The sequence below is a fragment of the Vulpes lagopus genome, chromosome 6 (assembly GCF_018345385.1).
Source record: "Vulpes lagopus strain Blue_001 chromosome 6, ASM1834538v1, whole genome shotgun sequence".
NCBI lineage: Eukaryota > Metazoa > Chordata > Mammalia > Carnivora > Canidae > Vulpes > Vulpes lagopus.
Window position 1 is genome coordinate 56,445,068 of NC_054829.1, and position 23,296 is coordinate 56,468,363.

General features: G+C 34.4%; 1 protein-coding gene across 1 annotated transcript in view; it reads left to right on the plus strand.

Annotated features, from left to right (window-relative positions):
* Window positions 1–23,296, plus strand: part of SEC23A (SEC23 homolog A, COPII coat complex component) — a 56,965-nt gene that overhangs the window by 7,411 nt on the left and 26,258 nt on the right. Inside the window, exons 3-14 of the mRNA XM_041759324.1 lie at window positions 619–676; window positions 878–964; window positions 1,876–2,112; window positions 5,816–5,895; window positions 6,821–6,965; window positions 9,189–9,347; window positions 10,666–10,781; window positions 15,099–15,222; window positions 17,458–17,538; window positions 19,029–19,118; window positions 20,292–20,398; window positions 22,013–22,166. Coding sequence (XP_041615258.1) covers window positions 619–676; window positions 878–964; window positions 1,876–2,112; window positions 5,816–5,895; window positions 6,821–6,965; window positions 9,189–9,347; window positions 10,666–10,781; window positions 15,099–15,222; window positions 17,458–17,538; window positions 19,029–19,118; window positions 20,292–20,398; window positions 22,013–22,166 — 1,438 coding nt within the window. The remainder of the gene's footprint in view (window positions 1–618; window positions 677–877; window positions 965–1,875; window positions 2,113–5,815; window positions 5,896–6,820; window positions 6,966–9,188; window positions 9,348–10,665; window positions 10,782–15,098; window positions 15,223–17,457; window positions 17,539–19,028; window positions 19,119–20,291; window positions 20,399–22,012; window positions 22,167–23,296) is intronic.

Consider the following 23,296-nt stretch of genomic DNA (forward strand, 5'->3'; position numbering starts at 1 on the left):
AGAATATAAACTTCATAGTAACAGGGATCTTTGATTTCTTGTTTATTGCTGTATCACCAGACCTGGAATAATGGCTTGTACGTACTAAGCATTCAGTAAATATGTTTTTTGAATTAAATGTTTTCTTATTCTTAAACATTTTATTTATTCATTCTTGAGACACACACACACCACACACACACACACAGAGGCAGAGACACAGGCAGAGGGAGAAGCAGGCTCCATGCAAGAGCCTGATGTGGGACTCGATCCCAGGACCCCAGGATCATGCCCTGGGCATGAAGGCAGGCGCTCAACCGCTGAGCCTCCCAGGGATCCCCAGAATTAAATGTTTTCTAGATTTGAGTGTAGAATTACTAAATCATTTGAAGAAAAAAGTATTGTCTTAATTTTATTGATATTTACTATATATTAGAAGTCGTGTTCATTTAAGTAACTTGTTTTGTTAAAAGCATGAATTAGATATTGACAACATCTAAAGGTAATGGCTTTTAAAGGTCACTTTAAGTATTAGTTTGAATGTGTTCATATTTCAGAAAGAAATTAATTTTATTGAAATTAGGATCATTGTACAATTGAACTGAAACATGAGCTCTTTTGTATCTTTTCTTAAAACAGTCAGGTGGATTATCGAGCAAAACTCTGGGCTTGCAACTTTTGTTATCAAAGGAATCAGGTAAGAAAACCCCTAATGCAGATGTTAATGCTTTGATACTAGTGTAAATATGTAAAAAAATGCACATTAAAATAAATGTGAAGTAATTTTTCATACAAAAAATACTTTTTAACAACTAAATGATAAAATTATTTGCAGTTTAGAATTTCATTACTCTTTCTGGAAAATAATTTGTTAAAAATATTTTTTTTTTCTCCATAGTTTCCACCTACTTATGCTGGTATATCTGAACTGAATCAACCTGCTGAACTTTTACCTCAGTTTTCTAGCATTGAATATGTAGTTCTGGTAAGAGCATAAGAGTAAATCCTGAAGAAAGTTTTAACTATACAGTAATTTACTTTGTACCAAAATAATTGTTAATTTGAGATAACTTAAAGAGCATCATTCTTGATTCTCACATTGAATTAATGGAGCATTTAAGAGGTAAGAACTGTCCTGGTCAGTTTGAACAAGGTAATTTTTCTGTTGTAGTTATTTAATGAGTGGCCAGGATATTGGGTGGTGTCTTGATTTGCCATACTAAGTAGGTCAATGAACAGTGTAGTGTCAATATTGTTGTGTAGTTGGAAGGTCAGTTCAGAAATACTTAAATCACTATGATGCTAGAACCTGATGGTATATCCCCAAGTCTAATTAATAAAGTTACTCTTGCATTGGTCCTTGTTAAGAAAGTAATTTTTCTTCCCTTTTTGAATGGCTTTACATAATTGTTTACATATTTAAGTATTAAAGTAATAATATCCTTTATGAATGTTGTAAAGAAAGCAGAATATGGTTAACTTGAGCCAGTAAGTAATATGTCAAGCCTACCTAGTTTTTAGTTCTCTTGCAGTCTGATTCAGGTTTACATAATTATTTTATAAAAATGATCTTATTTTGTTTTAAACTTTATAGCTACTGTTTTTCTTGTTTTAAGATAAATAAATGCTTGTTACAGGAAATGAAGTCTTATGCAGCTAAACAAAATCAAAAGGTTTTGAAACTATAAATAATGGTTTTAAATTTAATTTTTATCTTAATATGCCTTAGATATCTTTCTATGCATAACCTGTTTCATATTCTGAAATGATTCAAGATTTCATTGTATGAATGTACTATAAATTATTTAATTAGTTCTCTACTAATTATCCTTGTATTGTGCTGAGTGTTAATACATTGACGTTTTCTTATTATTCCCTCATTTTTAATTTTAAAAGCGTGGTCCTCAGATGCCTTTGATATTTCTCTATGTGGTTGATACTTGCATGGAAGATGAAGATTTACAAGCCCTGAAAGAATCTATGCAGATGTCATTAAGTCTTTTACCACCGACAGCTTTGGTTGGACTTATTACTTTTGGGAGAATGGTACAGGTTCATGAACTTGGATGTGAGGGCATTTCAAAAAGCTACGTGTTCAGAGGGACAAAAGATCTGTCTGCTAAACAACTGCAGGTAAAAACAAGAGTGGTAGTTTCAATTTTATCTGTGGGCATCACTCCAAAATTTGTCTATAAATGCATTCTGGATATACGTTTATAGAAAATATTTTTATGATGAATGGCTAATTATAATAAAGGCTTTAAATTTAGAATTGATACCAATTTTTTTCATTTGCCTTAAACTGTTATTATACAGATTTATACAGATTGAAGACTTTTTTAAAAAAATATTTATTTATTTATTAATGAGAGACACAGAGAGAGAGAGAGAGAGGCAGAGGCAGAGAGAGAAGCAGGCTCCATGCAGGGAGCCCAGTGCGGGACTCGATCCCGGGTCTCCAGGATCACACCCCGGGCTGAAGGCGACGCTAAACTGCTGGGCCACCGGGGCTGCCCAAAATCTCTCACTTAAAAAAAAAAAAAAATTTATTCATGAGAGAGAGACACAGAGAGAGGCAGAGTACATAGGCAGAGGGAGAAGCAGGCTTCCCTGTGGGGAGCCTGATGCGGGACTCGATCCCAAGACCCCGGGATCATGACCTGAGTCAAAGGCAGACGCTCAACCACTGAGCCACCCAGACGTCCCAAAGACCCCTCACTTTGAATGGTAAAACTGAAGGTATTTTGCTAGAGATTTGAAGAGCTTATAGAAGTCATACTGAAGACTGAGGGAAAGCAACCACAGAGTAGTAGCTCTTGTTTCTTGATACCTCATTTTGGATTGAAACACTTTAATTATGTTTGGCAAGGGAAGTGTTTTAAGGCTTGAGAGTTATTAATGTATGAACCACGAGTATATATTTTTTCATACATCAGGACCAAATTTTTATTTTGGGGCAAAATTGAAGCTTTATCTTCCAAGACAGGGAGTTATTTGTGGCTTATTAGGTTCATCGGGGGATATTTTTTCAATATATATATATATATATATATATATATATATATATATTTTTTTTTTTTTTTTACTTAGCGATTTCGCTAGACCATGAGAGAGTGAGTGAACATGTGCTTGTATTGGAAGGTTGTTGAGAGGGTAAGATTGTTCATGTAAGAATTTTGAAAAACTTTGTGATCTGACACGACCCCCAGCTAAGAATAGTTACCCTAGAAGAGGATAGGTAAGCCTTGTTAAAGTAGACAGACATGAAGTCAGACTTCGGAGCATCCAGGTAGCCCAAAATGAAAAAGAAAAGATTTTGAGAATGGTTTTAAATGATTCTAATTTGAGGCTTGGCAGACTGAGATAGTGGTGCTACAGTTAATTGAGACAGAAAATAGTGGAGGAGTTTGCAGATTTGTGTGGGGAGGATAATAAGATCATTAGATTTGAGGAAGTGAAGAAAATGAGAGTCAGCATTCTTACAAGAGGTTTGTTGAAGGTATGGAAGGCAATAGTGTGGGAATTTGAGAGAGAGAACTTAGTTAACAGGTTTGCTTTAGGAAGGACACTTGAATGTGTTTATGCACAGGAAAGAGAGAGAGACTAAAGAGGGTGAATGAAAGCAGGAGTGAGGTGAGGTTTCAGAAGACATGATAGGGATTCCTTCAGGGGCATAGGAAGCCAGAGTGCCTTGGAGAAGAGCATCTGTTTCTATGAGACAGGAGAGAAATTAGGCACATTTTAGTCTTTCTGTGCCTTAGTTTTTTTCATTTGTAGAAGAGAAGTAATAGTATTTACCTTACAGTGTTGTCATGAGCATTAAATGCATTGTGCCTGTTAAGTGTTTGCAGTTGTTATTTTTAAACTAAAAATTTGTTTAAAGTTGTTTAATGTTACCTCTGATGGTAGAGTACATTTTATTTATATTATGTAATAGACATGTATCACATAAAATACTTTTTTTTTTGTAGTAGGCAATAAATGGCTTTGGACTAAATTTTTTTCTCCATTAAAATGTTTTTATTTTCTGTCTCTGTTTGGTCAAAAAGAACTTGATCTTTGCTCCCCAAATAGTCCTGAATTCTTAATTCTTAAATTCTTCCAGTTGTGCCATCTTGGGTTGATCTCTTTGCTTGTTGTCTTATCCTCCGTAGAAAGGGATAATACCTATTTTATAAGACTATTATTAGTACTGCCTGAAATAATGTGAGAATACTCTTGGGACAGTGGAAACTCTTACAAGGCTTTGTGGCAAAACCTGGGTTAATATCTTACTTTGCCACTTATTAGTTGTGTAACCTTTGGCAAGTTAACGTAGACTTTGAGTGTCAGTTTTCATTTATAAAGCAGGGATTCTCTGCCTGTGTCTCTGCCTCTCTCTCTCTATCTCTCTGTGACTATCATAAATAAATAAAAATTAAAAAAAAATTTTATAAAGCAGGGATTAAGAAATTTATTTCATTTTGTTTTGTGAAGAAATAGCATATATGGGCAGCCCTGGTGGCTCAGCGGTTTAGCGCCACCTTCAGTCCAGGGCGTGATCCTGGAGACCTGGGATTGAGTCCCACGTCAGGCTCCCTGTATGGAGCCTGCTTCTCCCTCTGCCTGTGTCTCTGCCTTTCTCTCTCTCCTCTCTGTGTTTCTCATGAATAAATAAATAAAATCTTAAAAAAAAAATGGTGTATATAAAGAGTGTAGCACAGAATCTAACATATAGTAAGTCTTAGGAAAAACTTTCTTTTCCTTCTGGGAGTATAGAAAATACTATAGGATTAGCTCAGTATTTTTTTCTTTGCAGATTTTTAGATTTTCTGATTTTCTGTTACATGCTTTTAGTCGATTACTATACGACTAAGTAGATTTCTAAATTCAAGAAAACTTTAGTAAAATAATATTTAGCAAAATAATATTTACTAAAGTAAAACTTTAGTAAAAAATTTCTGAATTCAAGAAAACTTTAGTAAATATAATATTTAGTAAAACTATTTAGTAAAATAGTGATGTGTTTAGAGAGGAATTTTTTACACATTTAAAATTCAAAACAAAACTGGTAATTTGGTTAGGTAGTAACTAAAAAATTAAGAAGTATAGGCATAAAGGTGTGTGTACATTATAACTCTTATATGATTCCATGTACCTCTCCTTTATAACATTTATTACAATTGCAATTTTATACTTTTTTAGCTAACAATTTTATTAACTGCTATTTGTTTCACCAGATTTTAATTTCATAAGGTCAAGGACTGTATATATATATTTACCATTAGATGCCTGACACATAGCAGGTACTTCTCAAGTGAAGTTGCTCAAAGGGATGGATGAATATAATTTAAGAAATACATTCAAGTTACATAGTAACTTGACTATTAATTAGAAATAAAGTATTTTTGAGCTAATATTCCTCTTTGCTTCTTTTTTTTTTTTTAATTTTTATTTATTTATGATAGTCACACACAGAGAGAGAGAGAAAGGCAGAGACACAGGCAGAGGGAGAAGCAGGCTCCATGCACTGGGAGCCAGACATGGGATTCGATCCCAGGTCTCCAGGATCGCGCCCTGGGCCAAAGGCAGGCGCCAAACCGCTGCGCCACCCAGGGATCCCTTCCTCTTTGCTTCTGTAGTACCTTGTATTTTGCTCTCTCATGGTGATTATTTCATTGTCTTGTTACTATTTATCTGACTGTCTCCCCAACTGAACTTTTTGCTTTCTGAGGAAAAGACTTTATGCTCTTTATTTTTGGGTTCCTAATACCTAGCACAGTATTTGGCACATGGTAAGTAGTTGATACATCTTTGAAGTAATTGAATGGATATCACAGAAAAAATCTCTTTACAGGAAATGCTGGGACTCTCTAAAGTACCCGTTACTCAAGCAACACGTGGTCCTCAGGTACAGCAGCCACCTCCTTCCAATAGGTAATAATGAAATATGGCAAAGAGAATTTTTACAATTTGTGAAGCTCTTTTAAGCATCCTGTACCCTTAACTTGAACATAGACATTCAGTGATACTATGTTGTTAAATATTTTTAAGAATGTGAATATATTGCATTAGTATACCTTCTAAAGATTTGAGGCAGAATCATATCACCAAAATGGTTGGTTTCTCATCATTACAATGTTGAGTTACTTTAGTTTTGATATGTTCCTGATCTATTTTTAAGTTCATAAAAACTTTTGTGGTTGAAGGCAGCCAAACAAAACTAGGTTCTGCAAAAGCTTTTCATTTTGCCTTCTTAGCCTTACAGGTAGTTTTTTCCTCCTAAACTTACTAATTAGAGGTGGTATTACTAAAATTGAGTTGATGTATCTTCTCATAATTACTTCAGTAGCCTTAAAACTTACCAGGCCGGTAAATAAAAGGCGCAGTCCTGAAGTAATACTTGGTGTGAGTGTTTTACTTATAGTCGTTGTACTAAGACTGGTTCTGGACCAGTAGATAACATCACCTGGGAACTTGTTTGAAATGCAGTTCTTGGGCCCTACCCCAGACCTACTGAAACGAAACTCTGCAATCAGCAATCTGTTAAAATAAGTTCTTTTACTAGTTCTGATGTACACAAAAGTTAGAGAGCCATTGATCTGCCATGTATTGAAGTTACTTTTCTCTATTTTTAATTTTTTTTTTTTAGGATTTTATTTATTAGATTGAGTGAGCACATGAGAGAGAGGGAGGCTCAATCCCAGGACCCTGGGATCATGATGAACTTAAGGGAGATGCTTAACCCACTGAGCCACCCAAGTGTCCCATACTTTTCTTTCTTTCTAAAAAAGTGAAGAGTTTGTTTCTTGAACTCTTATAAACATTTATAAATGACTTTTTATTTAACTTTGCTTTGCAGATTCTTGCAGCCAGTCCAGAAAATAGACATGAATCTCACAGATCTTCTGGGAGAACTGCAGCGAGACCCTTGGCCTGTACCACAGGGGAAGAGACCTTTGCGTTCCTCTGGAGTGGCACTTTCCATAGCTGTAGGACTACTTGAGGTAGTGACGATAGCTTTGTTTTGGAAATGTAAATGTGTATGTGTGTATCAATGATATGTATAAGGTAATGTTGTTGAATGAGAAAACCAGGTCATTAAGACAAGTATCTAATTACATTTAAAGTTTGACCTATGGTATATCCTTTTGTGTATAGAGAGGCACCTGGAAGGGTGTTCATCCAACTGTTAGCAGTGGTAGGATAAGGGGAATTTTGCTTTTAAGTAGAGTTTGAAAATTTTACACTACACAGATCTTAAGCTTTATAATTAGAAAAGAGAGTTTAAAAAAATGCTTTTTAAAAATGTGAGATGCTATCAAATTTACAGAGAAGTTGTAAAGAACTTTTTTCCCTTTGAACTATTTACATTGTTGACACCTTTCCAACCCCTTGAATACTTGAGTTGTATTTCCTATAAATCAGGATATTTTCTACAAAACCACAATACAATTATTACAGAGTATTAACACTTGACATGTTACTACCACCTAATTTTCAGAACTCATTCAACTTTTGCTAGTTATTTCAATTTCTTTTACTAAAAAGATTTAATTCAGAGACTTGTATTTAGCAGCATGTTTGTTTAGTTTCCTGCAGTCAGGTACAGTTCCTCAACTTCTGCTTTCATGAACCTGATGCTTGGAAGATTCAGGTCAGTTATTTTATAGGCTCTCTCAAAGTAGGTTTGTTTTGATGTATCCACACAGTTAGATTCAGGTCTTACATCATTGGTAAGAATACTGTAGAAAGAATTTTGTGTTCTCATTACACCCTATCACATGGCCTGTGATTTTCATTTGCCATTCAACATGATACAGTCACCATGATCACTTTTTTTTTTTTTTTAAAGATTTTATTTATTTATTCATGAGAGACAGAGAGAGGCAGAGACACAGAGGGAGAGGCAGGCTACTGCATGGAGCCTGATGTGGGACTCAATCCCGGAACCGGGAACACGCCTTGAGCCAAAGGCAGATGCTCAACTGCTGAGCCACCCAGGCATCCCACCGTGATCACTTCTTAAGATTGTATCTGTAAAAAGAAAAAAAAAAAAAAGATTGTATCTGTAGGTTTCTCCACTGTAAACATACTTTTATTTTCCCTCCTTTTGTAATTGAAAAGCATTAGATGGTGAGAGTCTTTGAAATCATACAAATATCCCCTTCCTCATCAATATTTAAATTTATTTATTAATATCATTATAGAGTTTACATCTTTTCTATGTGTATAGTTACTCTACTTTGTTCCATAATTAGAAACTTTTTTTTTTTTTTAAGATTTTATTTATTTATTCATGAGAGACACAGAAAGAGAGACAGACGTAGGCAGAGGGAGAAGCAGGCTCCCTCTAGGGAGCCCGATGCGGAACTTGATCCTGGGACTCCGGAATCACACCCTGAGCCGAAGGCAGACGCTCAACCACTGAGCCACCCAGGCATCCCCATAATTAGAAAAATTTATATAATTATATTAGAAATGCTTTTTGGGGGAGCCTGCTTCACTCTCTGCCTATGCCTCTGTTTCTCTGTGTCTTTCATGAATAAATAAATAAAATCTTTAAAAAAAAAAAGAAGAAATGCTTAGTTACTTAGTTACTGGACAAAATTTCTTAGTTACTGGACAAAAAACATAGCACATTTTTTTATGTTATGTTATAGCTTCAGAAAAGAATAGATGGTATAACTTTTGTAATCCAGTGTATTTGGATTCCTCAAAATTTCTGTTCTACTTATAGCACTCTTATTTTTTATTTATTTACTTATTTATTTTCAAAATAGTACCATTTTTTCTCAAGTCACTGGTACCTTAGGAAGGAGAGGTAGACTGGAGCACTCAGTCTATCATCTTGAATTTGAAATATAAGCTATGCTTGTGTTTTAAACATAAAAAACAAAAATAAAACAACAACAAAACAGAAGATGCACTCTTTTCACTCTTTCTTTACTCCTTCCAGTCTAGGATTAGTTAAGCAGGAGAAGCATCCTTGTTTATAGGAATCAGGTTTATAGAGTATTTTAAAGTTAGGAGGGCACTATTAATAGGATTTCAAAATAAAGGTATTTAAACAAATACCTTGTCTTTAAATTCATTTTAAACATTTGATTATTTCTTGGGAAATGTATACTTTTGTGTTTTCTGGAAAGTGTATATCAAAATTCACTTCTAGAAATGTATAACTTGTATTTTCCTTTAAACTCTTTTGACAAGTTACTTTTTTCTTATAGTGTACTTTTCCCAACACTGGTGCTCGTATCATGATGTTCATTGGCGGTCCAGCAACTCAGGGACCTGGAATGGTGGTTGGAGATGAACTGAAGACGCCTATACGATCATGGCACGACATTGAAAAAGACAACGCTAAATATGTTAAAAAGGGAACTAAGGTAATTTTGGCTTTTAAGCCTTGTTTTAGTAGAAAAATTCACTTGATGACAGAGGGAATATAAGTACTTTATGGTAAGAATCTGATATTGTAACTGCTATTCAGAATTGGGAGAAATAGTCTTTTTTTTCTTGATAATTTTTCTGGTTTTAAATATTTAAAAGTATAATAGCACTAATATGTATCTCTTTAAAAGATAATTCCTGAGATAAACTCTGTGTGGCTTTTTAGATAATCATTTTAAAGAATGTCTTTTTTTCGGGGCACATTGGTAGCTCAGTCTGGTTAAGCATCCGTCTTTGGCTCAGGTCATGATCGCAGGGTTCTGGGATTGAGCCTCACATCTGACTCCCTGCTCCATGGAGAGCCTATTTCTCCCTCTGCTCTTCCTCTGCCCATGCTTTCTTGTTTACTCTCAAATAAGTAAAAAAAAAAAAAATCTTTTAAAAAAATTAAAAAAAGAAAAAGTATCTTTCCTGCCTCAGGAGAAATTTCTTGCATTTTCTAATTTTTCATTTCCAAGAGGCTGCCTTTAGATAGGTATATTTTTCATAATATGAATAGCCCATCATTTTCTGGTGAGTTGTTTTCTGTTCATGTAACTTCAATTTTATTTGGGTTTGTACCAGTACATTTTCACTTTTGACTATTGACTCCCTTGAGTTGGTTTTGCTGTTACTGTCTCTCTCTCTCTCTCTTTTTTTTTAGATATATTCTCTGGAGTTCACAATTTTAGTTTAGTTGTGTTGTATTATCTCTATTTTTTTTTTTTTTGGTAGTCATTATTTATAGTATTTTTAAAAGTGTAATTAATAACAGTTTTTGTTACTATTACTGGATGCTTTTTTCCCTGCTACCTAATTTCCCTTTTGAGCTTGGAATTTTTCTAGTTAGAGCTTCAAAAAGTATTTTTTGGTTTGTTAATAGAAAGCTTTTATTACTGTCTTTTTATATTTGATATTTTTGTTACTTGGATGTGGATTTAGCTAGCAAAAACAGTTCTGTGTTATTGCTCCACTATGTTCATGTATGAAGAGCAAAACGTATGATATGCCTTTCCTCCAAGCTAGCTTAATTTAGGAGTTAATTTAGAAAGAACATCTTAAATATGTGAAAGTGTCAGGCTTATAGAAGTTATTGTATCACCTTATGAGAAATTTTTTATTATAGAAAATTAAATTAGAACATATCACATTTAAATTATTATGTATTATTCTTTTAGTATTTTTTAGGTTATTTTGATCTCTATGGGAAAAATTATTTATAGGATGGTTAAGTTTGTGCATTAGTTTGATTTGATTTTAAAAAATCTTTTGTAGCATTTTGAAGCATTGGCTAATCGAGCTGCTACGACTGGTCATGTTATTGATATCTATGCATGTGCATTAGATCAGACAGGTCTCTTGGAGATGAAGTGCTGTCCCAACCTTACTGGGTATGTATTTATAGTTTTTGCAATTATAGACTGATAATTACAGTTTATATAAACCAATAATGATAGCTTAGGAAAAATGGTCATCATCCTATCATCCAGGACAACTGTTAACAGTTTTTGATACTCCTTTCAGTAAAGTTTACTTTAAGTTTTTTTCTAAAATTCAGTTACAAAGGCACAAGTTCTGTTTGAAAAGCCTGTCTTGATATTTTGCAGTTGTTGTTTTATTATTGTAGCAGCTTTTGATATATAATTCCCACCATAAAATTTCCCCTTTAAAGCTTACCACAATTAATGGTTTGTTTTTGGTACATTCACAGGTTGAGCAACCATCACCAAATTTAGTTTTAGAACATTTACATTACCCCAGAAAGCAGTCATTTCCCTTACCTGCTTCCTTCTTCTCCCTCTCCCACTCTTTCAGTGTAGATCTAATCTCCTTTCTGTCTATAGATTTGCCAATCTCCTTTCTGTCTATAGATTTGCCTGTTCTTGATCTTAGGGGGAAACCATTTCATCTTTCATCATTAAGTATGATGTTAGGTATGGGTTTTTGTAGATGCCTTTATCAGGTTGAAGAATTTTCTCTCCTTAGTGAAGATTTTTTCATTAAAGGGTATTGGATTTGGTCAAATGTATTTTTTACATCTACCGAGATGATCACATGATTTTTGTTCATTATTAATGTGGTGTGTTATAGTGATTTTTGTGTATTAAACCACCCTTGCATTCCTGGGATGAATATCATTTGTGAATGATCCTTTTTAGATATTGCTGGATTTGATTTGTTAATATTTTGTTGAGAATTTTTGCATCCATCGTCATAAGGGATCTTGATCTGTAGTTTTTTTTTTTTTTCTCCTTGTGATATCTTTGGAATTGGTATCAGGATAATACTGGACTCAGAATGAATTGCAAAGTGTTCCTCTTTCATTGGCAGTCTAATTATTTTGGGGATAATTTAATTAGGCTTTAATAAACTCAAGTAGGTCAACTCATTTCTCAAGTTTATTTTATTTTATTCATCTAATGGCTATTAATGAGCACCTACTGTATATCAAACTGTTCAAGGTACTGGATATAAGGCAGTGAACCAAATATAAAAATCTGCCCTCATGGAGCTTATTTTAGTGCAGAAATGTTCAGTGTAATTTTCTATTGAAAATGTTTGGTGTTGTCCCACTGAAATATGAGTGTGACTCACATTTAAAATTTAAAATTGTAATTTTAAATTGAGTTCCATTTAAATTTAAATAGCCACATGTTGGATGCACAGTTCTAGTGAGAGATGAGACAAGTAAAGTAAATAGCATGTCAGAAGATAGTAAATGTTAGGGAGAATAATTCAGGAAATGAGGACAGGGGTTTGCAGTACTAAATAGGGCAAGAAGGGAAGGCCTCATTGAAGATGAGGTTTAACAAAGACCTAAGAAAGAGAGGGAGTGAGACATCTATATATATGAAGGAAGAGTGTTTCAAGCAGAGAGAAAAGTGACTGGAAAGTTGAGAACATACCTGGGGTGTTTGAGAAGTTGCAACAAGGCCAAAGTAGCTGGAGTGGAGGTAAGTGAGAGGAACAGATTGTGAGAGTCTTTTGACTATAGTAAGGGTTTCAGATAAGTTTACTTTGAGTGAAATGGAAAGTCATTGGAGAGTTTTCAGTAAAGGAGTGATATGATCTGTTGTAATGTTTTAAAGAGACCATCTGACTTTATTGTCTACAGTAGTCTATATAAGGATACAGGAATTCCAAGTGGTGGCTGAGAAATGTTTAGATTTGGGGTATATTTACAAGGTGGAAGATTTGCTGATAGTTTGGAACTGGGGTTTGGGAAAACGAAAGGGCATCTACTGGAAGCCTGCCCTTTATTGAAATGGGTAAGACTGTGGAAAGAAGAGTATTAGTGGAGAAATTGGGAGTTCAGTTCTGAACGTTCGGTTTAAGATGCCATTTGACATTCATGAGGAGGTTTTGAGTAGGCAGTTGTGTATTACAACATAGAGCAGAGATAGGTCTGGGCTGGAGATAAAAATGTGGGAGCTGAAAGAACATTGATGTTTTTTTAAATAGCAATAAAAATGGATGAGATTGTAAGATTTTGCAGTTGAACACTGCCAGGACCTTCCTGAGAGCAGTGAAAGTTGACTTAGAGTGAACTAGAAGAAGAATAGGAAGAGGGGATTGGAAACAGCTGGTAAAGATTACAACTTTTCAAACTTTCCCATATGCAGATCAGCTGGGTATCTTGTTAAAGTACAGATTCTGGATTTACTGTGCATAGGATGGGACTTGGAATTCTCTTTTTCAAACAGGATCCTTGGTGTTGCTAATGTGCTGGACCAAGGGTCACACTGAGTAGTAAGGGTATAGACAGCTCTTTCAAAGAGGTTTGCTGTAAAAAGGGAACAGGTAATTAGGATGGTGTAAATTGTCTTTAAGTAGGATACATTGTCAGGTTTAGTGATGACAGATCATCATGGATGACATGTTTGTAAAAGTAGAAAGTCTGAAAGATTTTATATACTACTGTCGGAATTAGTATGTTAAGTTGTCAAGACTTCTAGATCAAGGTCAGCATACAAAATTCAACTGTATTTTTGTATACTAGTGACAAACATAGAGAAAACAAAATAAAAAAAATAATAACATCCAAGATAAACTCAGGAGTTTCACAATATCAAAAATAAAATTACCATTAATTAATTATGCCATATAAATTTTATTCTTTTGCCTATTTTAATTTTTTCATTTATTTTTATTTTTTATTTTATTTTATTTATTTTTATTTTTTTATTTTAATTTTTTTAAAGATTTATTTATTATTCATGATAGAACACAGAGAGAGAGAGAGAGAGAGGCAGAGACACAGGAGGAGGGAGAAGCAGGCTCCATACCAGGAGCCCGACATGGGACTCATCCCGGGACTCCAGGATTGCGCCCTGGGCCAAAAGTCAGGTGCCAAACCGCTGAGCCACCCAGGGATCCCCCCTATTTTAATTTTTTATTGTATTTTATTGTTTAGAATCTACTAAAAGTATTTTAAAAATCTGAGCAAATATATGTAAATATTTGTATGCATGTGAGTATATGGGTTATGAGCAGCAGAAAATTATACATACCTTTCTCTACTTTGCATTTTCACTCATACCCTGGAACGTGGTCTTTAGCAGTATATTACTTCATTTTGTGTATATACCATATTTTATTCAACTAGTCTCTAACAGATGATCATCTGGATTATTTCCATTCTTTTATTACTAGCAGTGGTGAATACCCCTGTGCATATATTCTGCTTTTTGTTTTTGTTTTCCAGAATATTTTTGGGATAGATTCCCAATAGTGGCTTGACTAGATTAAAGAGAAAACACATGGATAATTTTGTTAGATATTGTCAAATTCCTCTGCATTCAGGTTGCATCATTTTGCATTCCCATCTGAATTTCCACAGTCTCATCAACAGAGTATGTTGTCAAATTGTGATTTTTGCTGATCTATTAGAACAAAATGGTATCTCAGAATTGTTTTTATTTGATAGTTAACTTTTTTAAAACTTAAAAAAAAAATTAAAATAGGTATATGCTTACTGGGAAGAATCAAGCAGTACATAAGTGCTTAAAATGAAAATGATTCCTCAGGCTCCTCTTATTTTCATTCACTGGTTTTGATCCTGTTAAGTTTGATATGATACATATACAGTATATGCAAATATATACATACACAAGTATGTATCTGTTTTTAAGAATGAGAACATGTGCCGTAATTGTCACACATCTTCACCAGGAGAACTGGGTGGCTGGGAAGGAAGAGGCATACTTGCTATTGTGTACCACTTTGTACCTTTTGAATTTTGTATTGTGTGGATGTATTATCTATCTGTAAAAGAACTACTGATGATAAATGAAAGTGTTAGGAGAACTCAGATACCCTCAGGATTGAGATTATCTGTGGAGTGAAGATATTTTCATATATTTGAGTTTTTAAAAATAATGGTAATCTAGCACATTTTGGAAAATATCTCTAAAATCTGTTGGTAGTGGGATGCCTGGGTGGCTCAGTGGTTAAGTGTCTGCCTTCGGCTCAGGGTGTGATGCTAGAGTTCTGGAATTGAGTCCCATGTTGGGCTCCCTCCATGGAGCCTGCTTCTCTCTTTGCCTTCCTCTCTCTGTGTCTCTCATGAATGAATAGATAGAATCTTTAACAAAAAAACAATAAAATAAAATCTGTTGGTAGTATTGAGAAGTAATATACTTTTCTGGCTTTAACACATGGACCCAATACTTGTGTCACATACATTATTTTTTGTTCTTTACATGCAGAGGATACATGGTAATGGGTGACTCTTTCAACACTTCCTTATTCAAGCAGACTTTTCAAAGAGTCTTTACCAAAGATATGCATGGACAGTTTAAAATGGGCTTTGGTGGCACATTAGAAATAAAGGTAAGAGCCAAAACTTGACATGTATGGTATGTTATCAAGAGAAGTTTGTAGGCTTCACCACAATTTTAAAATATCATTAATCAAATTCAATATGTGCTTTAAAAGTTGTGGTGGTTTTATATTGAAAACCAGAATTAGATATTTTACCAGAAAATGTATTATTGTTAAATGTACCTGAAATGTTTACTTGAGCATTTCCAAGTGATTGTTAGAGAAGAAGATACTGTATAGGTAAAATTTCATTTAACTACTTTTTTCCCTTTATATAGGGTTTAACTTTTAAAGTGTGCTTTATCTTTTTAGGGTTAATTTGCTTATGTTAGTACTAGATTTTTTTTTAATTGTAGGAATTAGTATCTAATTTAAGAGAAACCTGTTCTATTCCATTTGGATAATTAGTAATTGTTTAATGGTTGGTAGGTTATTGATATTACTCACTTCTGTCATTCATTTCAAATTTGGATTTAGAAAATCCAAAGGCTTGGGGCACCTTGGTGGTGCAGTCGATTGGGCATCTGACTCTTGGTTTCAGCTTAGGTCGTGGGATTGAGCCCTGTGTTGGCCTCAGTGCTCAGAGGGGAGTCTACTTGAGATTTTTCTCTCCCACTGTCCCTCCCCTCTCCATACACTCTCTCTAAAATACATAAATAGGGGCACATGGGTGGCTCAGTGGTTGAGCATCTGCCTCTGGTTCAGGTTGTGATCCTGGGGTCCTAGGCTCGAGTCTTGCATCGGGCTCACCACAGGGAGCCTGCTTCTCCCTCTGCCTATGTCTCTGCCTCACTCTCTGTGTCTCTCATGAATACATAAGTAAAATCTTAAAAAAAAAATACATAAATGAATCTTTTTTTTTTTTAAATTTTTTAATTTATTTATGATAGTCACACACAGAGAGAGAGAGAGGCAGAGACACAGGCAGAGGGAGAAGCAGGCTCCATGCACCGGGAGCCTGATGTGGGATTCGATCCCGGGTCTCCGGGATCGCGCCCTGGGCCAAAGGCAAGCGCCAAACCACTGCGCCACCCAGGGATCCCCATAAATGAATCTTTAAACAAAAAAGAAAACCCAAAGGATTAGTGTTAGCTACTAGTGTATTATAAACACATTGATTTTGAATTTCCATTAAATAAAATCTTGTTAATCTTTTTATTTTATTGAATGCTTGCTCTATCTCCAGCATTAACCAAAGAAATTATAGAGATCTCAAAGGATATACAAGGCACAGATTTTCTTAAAAAGAAACTTAGTCTTGGGGCACCTCGTTGACTCAGTAGAGCGTGTGACTCTTGATCTCAGGGTCATGAATTCAAGCCCCACCTTGGGCGTGAAGCCTACTTAAAAAACAAAAACTACTGAGCCATCCTGGTGCCCTGAAACTTAGTTTTGATAGAAAGATAAGATTAACACTTGTGATACAGTGAAATAACAGTAGATTATAGAAGTCCTAGAAAGGTTTAGGGAAGAAACATGAATGTTTGCAGGACACAATTTATTCTTGACAATAAATGGTTTTTTAGTGACTTATAGTGGTTTTGAAAGAGGGACGAATTTAAATTGGTTGAGGACAACACATTTTAGTTAGGATCCCATATGAGGAGAGGTAAAAAAGTGAGAACCGGCATGATATATTTGGGGAAACTTCCCAGTGAGAGTGGATGGCTTTTATTGCAATGTAAGGGAAATAGTTTTAATTGTGTGGTTGGATGTAGTTTGGCGATGCATGTTCAGGCAGAAGAAGCCATTGTAAATTAATGAACAATGTTTCAGATAAAATTCATCTGACAATGTTAATCACTTTGTCAGGAAAAAGAATATCAGGAAAAGTGAATTAGGCTTTTAAAATCTTTTGATAGAAACAACAATAGCTTAAATTTTGGTGTCAGTAGAGATTGGAAAGAAACCAGTCTTGGTGACACATTTTCTAAGGGAAGAAAAATAGAAGATAATGATTTTGGGATATGGTATTATTTTGAATTCAGAGTGAGGTTTCAAAATGGAGATTTCTTATGAGCAGGTAGAAATAGAGTATTAAAGTTAGGTCAGGGCTAGATTTTATATTTGGGAGTTATCAATCTAGAAGTGCCTAATGATTCATTATTTCTAAATTAGTATGTTTTCATTGACTTGAGTTTTAAATATGGAAAAATGTCTTTATTTTTGTATACTTATAGTTGAGTATATGTTTGAGCTTATCTTTGAGTATACTGAAGTTTTCTCTGTATTCTTACATTGCAGACCTCAAGGGAAATAAAGATTTCAGGAGCTATTGGACCGTGTGTGTCTCTCAATTCTAAAGGACCTTGTGTATCTGAAAATGTAAGAGACCTTTAGTCTAAAAAGAAAATATACTTAATTCAAAGGGCAGGCCACAAGAGACCTGGAGTGGCAGCCTATAGCATTTCTTTCAAAATTGTTTGTGTGGGCTAAGTTTTCAGTAGAATGTGGTTCAGTTTTCACTGGTATAATCTATTTGTGGTTTCTTTTTTTTTTTTTACATGTCCTTTTTACCATCTACCCCAAAATTTAAACCTTTGTATTGTTACCAGTTTTCTATATTTTTTATGCCTAAGTTATTACTTGCCCCAGTATGCCTAAAAAACCCCAACAACTGTGATTTGGAAATTTGGAGACTTCTAAAAATGAAATCTGAATTTTTTTGTTTGTTAGTAGGATTTCCAACAAAGTAAGTAAATGAGCCAGATTTTCATTTTAATTCCTTTCTTTTTTTGTTATCCCATCTAGTGGTCAAATAATGTACTTTAAAGTGGTAGAATTGTGTAGCTATAGAGAGGGTGATGGTAATCATCTCTAAAATTACAGAGTTTAAAAATTAATTTTAAGCAGATTGCATGGTAAAAATTAATATCTAAGAATAGTGTTTTGGGGAATCAGACTGCTTAAATTATGGAATTCTGATCTAGAGAACCTTTATCATATGTGCCCATATTATGTGTTAAATCAGTACCTCTTTACACAGGTCAAATAGTTGGATAGAAAGATAGCATTAATTGTAATTACTTCATTAAATGGTATATACTTTTAAAATATTTAATATTGAAGAACTTGTATCAATATTTAGCAAGAATTTGGGGGCACCTGTGTGGCTCAGTGGTTGAGCATCTGCTTTCGGCTCAGATTGTGATCCCGGGGTCCTGGGATTGAGTCCCACATTGGGGGCCTGTTTCTCCCTCTGCCTCTGTCTCTGCCTCTCTCTCTATGTCTCTCATGAATAAATGAATAAAATCTTAAAAAAAAATACTTAGCAAGAATTTGAATTATAATTTTATTGTGGGGGATCCCTGGGTGGCGCAGCGGTTTGGCGCCTGCCTTTGGCCCAGGGCGCGATCCTGGAGACCCGGGATCGAGTCCCACATCGGGCTCCCGGTGCATGGAGCCTGCTTCTCCCTCTGCCTGTGTCTCTGCCTCTCTCTCTCTCTATGTGTGTGTGACTATCATAAATAAATAAATAATTTAAAAAAATAATTTTATTGTGTAAGAATTGCTTAATATTATTTCATGACATATTTCTATGACTTTTAAAAATCTTAAGCTTTTAACAGTCATTAAATTAGTTAGAAATGTGAAGCAATTTTCTTATTGCAGTTTTTTCCTTCCCTTTTTACCTTAATATATATTATAGTAATAAATTGGGGGTGTCTAGCTGGCTTAATTGGTGGAGCATGCGACTGTTGATCTTGGGGTTGTGAGTTTGAGCCCCACATTGGTTGTAGAGGTTACTGAAAGTAAAATCTTTAAAAAAAATTGTATTCTCTATTTTTCAAACATACTATATTTTATTTTTACAGGAGATAGGAACGGGTGGCACATGTCAATGGAAGATATGTGGGCTCAGCCCCACTACAACCTTAGCTATATATTTTGAGGTTGTCAATCAGGTATGACTTTTATATTTGAAATACTCAATTTAGGCCATAGATATTTCATATTTTTTTCCAATAGTAATTAGACCTGAAGCTTATTATGTTTGGAATTTTTGTTTGTCATATTATTTTTCTCAAGCCTAAACTACTTGGTGAGAGGATAAACTATAACAGAATGAGATGTTAAGGAAACCTGCAAATGCACAATATTGGGCAACCCACCTTTTATTCTCAGTTTTCCTTTTTTTCTATTTTAATATAAAATTGGAAGCATAAATAAAAATTCTGTTTTAGATATGCATTTTTGTAATTAGGCATCACGCTCCTCCTAGTTGTCACAAGGTGTATTATAATGATATATGAAACCCCTACAAGAACGTTTAATATATCAAAATTCATAGAAAAAGATTGTAAGGTAAAGATTCCTATATTTGAAAAGTTTTTTTTCTGGTATAAGAGGAAGTTATATTAAAGACGATATAATGTATAAGTTACTGACTCTCATACCAATAGTTACGAGGCATAAAATGAATCACAAAGTATTGATGATCAACCTTCATAAGATAGGTACAGAGATTTTGTTTGTTTAACCATCAAAATTTGTGAAAAGAAGTAGCTTTTATTGACCAAAAAAATAAGTAAATCAAGAATGCTTCTTGTCAAAGATCATGAGGAAGGTTTCTCTTATTGACCACTTGCTATTTCTGAGGATCATTATTATATGTTACTGTTGGGGTCTTCTCATTAATAGTTTTCTGTTGGTCATCTGTTCATCATATGATTTATCTTCCTAAAAGTTCTGTTTTCATCTCGTATACTGAAAGGTGAAGGACTTGGTTCAATTTCTCTTTATCCAGCTGGTGGATATTTTGCAAAATTGCCTTACTTATTTATGCCTTTGTGTATCTGTTAATTTCTTTATACTTCTCCCTTTATTTTGTCCTTTCACATCCTTCTGAATTATCTATTACTTGAAATTGATATCCTAGCTGGACTCACTTCTCTTATGCTTCATCATTTTTCCCCTTTCCCAGATCCATTTCTCTTTTATGTGGCAAAACACAACTCTTTGGTATGCACTGGAAACAATCATCCTTCTATCGATTTTAGAATGAATTTCATTAAATAGGGTAACTATAAAAACACTGTAATAGATTTTGCTTAGTTTTTACTTTTATTTTTACATAGCATAATGCTCCAATTCCTCAAGGAGGGCGTGGTGCAATCCAGTTTGTGACTCAGTATCAGCATTCAAGTGGGCAGAGACGCATCCGAGTGACCACCATCGCTAGGAAGTAAGTTGTATTAATTAGAGATTAAATTATCATATCGAAACTATTCTGAATCATGTTTCCAAACTGGGTTTTTTTTTTTTTAATTTTTATTTATTAATGATAGTCACAGAGAGAGAAAGAGAGAGGCAGAGACATAGGCAGAGGGAGAAGCAGGCTCCATGCACCGGGAGCCCGATGTGGGATTTGATCCCGGGTCTCCAGGATCGCGCCCTGGGCCAAAGGCAGGCACCAAACCGCTGCGCCACCCAGGGATCCCCCAAACTGGGTTTCTGTTTTGAGAAACATCTGTAACTAGGAAATGAACATGTATAATAATAGTATTTTATTTCTTTTTTTTTTTTAAGATTTATTTATTCATGAGAGACACACAGAGAGAGGCAGAGACATAGGCAGAGGGAGGAGAAGCAGGCTCCATGCAGAGAGCCTGATGTGGGACTTGATCCCTGGATTCCAGGATCACACCCTGAGCCAAAGGCAGACGCTCAACCACTGAGCCACCCAGGCATCCTACATTTTATTTCTTTCTAATCCAGCTTATTGGCTAAAATGTTCATTGTTAGGAAATGTATAGCAATTTAAAAAATGACTCCTAAGACACATTCTTTGAAATATTCTTTTATTTACCATATTCCTCTGAGAGGAGGAGCAAAACTAATAAACATTATCCTTTCATAGGCACTAACAATATGTACATATATATACATACATCATAATATAGCACAATAATTAATAGCATTACTTTTCTTTTTTTTTTTTTTTTTTTTAATTTTTTTTTTTATTTATTTATGATAGTCATCAGAGAGAGAGAGAGGCAGAGACACAGGCAGAGGGAGAAGCAGGCTCCATGCACCGGGAGCCCGATGTGGGATTCGATCCTGGGTCTCCAGGATCGCGCCCTGGGCCAAAGGCAGGCGCCAAACCGCTGCGCCACCCAGGGATCCCAATAGCATTACTTTTCAATGAAAAAGTTCTTAGTCTTAAAACAGACTCTTAACTAAAGAGTACAAACAGGGTTATTGGAAGAGAGGTGGATGGGGAATGGGCTAAATTGGTGATGGGCATGGAGGGAAAAAGAATATATAGAAACTTTAGTTATATCATTTTATCATTAATAATTGAATTAAAGACAAAATGAGAAAACATTTTTTGATAATTTTGTTCATTTTCCAGCTTAGTAAATGCGTAAATTATTTAGGCTGGAGGAAAACTCTTATTTTGTTGTATTTCCATGTTTCTGCCTTTAGAAAATTGGAGGAATAAGATTGAAAAGTCTGACATAGACTTGTGTATTTCTGTGCACATGTATACCTATACATATACGTGTGCTCTTTTTATACTTGTAAAAATCTTAATGTCTTAAGGAATGTGTTTGGAGATCTATCTTTACAATTACTTTAGAAGACTTTATTAGGTTTGGATATATTTTTCTGAAAAATAATGCTATACTGAAACTATTAGTGATTTTAAATAATGCTGACTTTCTAGATAATGTTGGAATTTTCAAATATGAAATAATTTTCTGCATCATTTTAATTCACATCTGTGTAGTAGCCAACTGTGATATTGTGACTTTAATAATTCAGCAGCATCTCTCTGCTTTCTAATTGCCTTTAGCTGGGCAGATGCCCAAACTCAAATCCAAAACATTGCTGCGTCTTTTGACCAGGAAGCAGCTGCCATTCTTATGGCCAGGCTGGCAATCTATAGAGCAGAAACAGAGGAAGGACCAGATGTACTTAGATGGCTAGACAGACAGCTCATTCGACTGGTAAGAAGTAAACAATGTACTTTTCTCAATATATATACTTTTGTTTGTCCTATTTGTTGCTTATGATTTCTTTCAACATACTTAGCAGTTTAACTGAAAGACTGTATGAGGGATTTTGATTCAAGTTGCTGAGAAAGGCATAGTAATGAATGGTACATTTCTCTCTTCCAGTAAACTGAAATACCTTTTTTCCTTAAAAGAGTGACACTTAAGTAACTTTTTTTCTTTCTTTCTTGTTTTGGGGCTGTTACCACATTAGTTTCAAATTTAATCCTAAATTATTGTAAATTTTTTTTACTGCTTTTTTTTTTGCATATTTTTCTTCATTACTATTGTTTTAGTTTTCTAATTTTATTGAGAAGTTAATTGTGATTTAAAAATTATACACGTTAACATACAAAAATATAGGTAGGCCTTGATTATCTGGATCTCTATTAGCAAAATGTGTTAGTAAAATTTTTTTTTTTTTTTTTTTTTTAGTAAAATTATCGATAATGCTGATTTACTTGGGTTTTTAGTATGGCAGGAACCCACTACTTACGTTTTAACCTAGAATGCTTAATTAAGTTCTATTCTTAATGCTCCATTTTTTACTCAGCAAACTCTTGCCTATTATTTTAGTCAAATAGACTAAAGAGAACTGTTAAGAACTCTCTGCTAATCTATCAGATTTCCGTTTGTAGCAGGAAGATTTGCATTCTTTGTTTAGATTTTCATGTAGTTTTAAAAATATTCTTCAATGAACTAATCTTTGTTTAATAAAATTACTCGTTTTTGTAGCATCATCCAGGACTTTTTCTTTTACTTTACTTTCAAGGGTGTTTTTATACTAACACCTGTCTGTGGTGAAAGGAGTGTTTTAACATCAGCATGTCTTTTTACAAGAAGAGGCATAAAACTTCTCATCAAATCAACCACTGCTTGAACACCATAAGTACAAATGCCAACCCAGTTCTTCCAAGATGAACCATTGTTTCTAGATAGGAATATAAAGTATTAAATATATTTTGACTTTGCTAGTTTAGGACTGTGGAAATATATTCTTGAATTGCACTATCATTTAGCAGTTTGACATGACATTAGTGAAATCTGTTGGCTCGTCAACCTAAATAGAGAAGCTGTTATTTTTT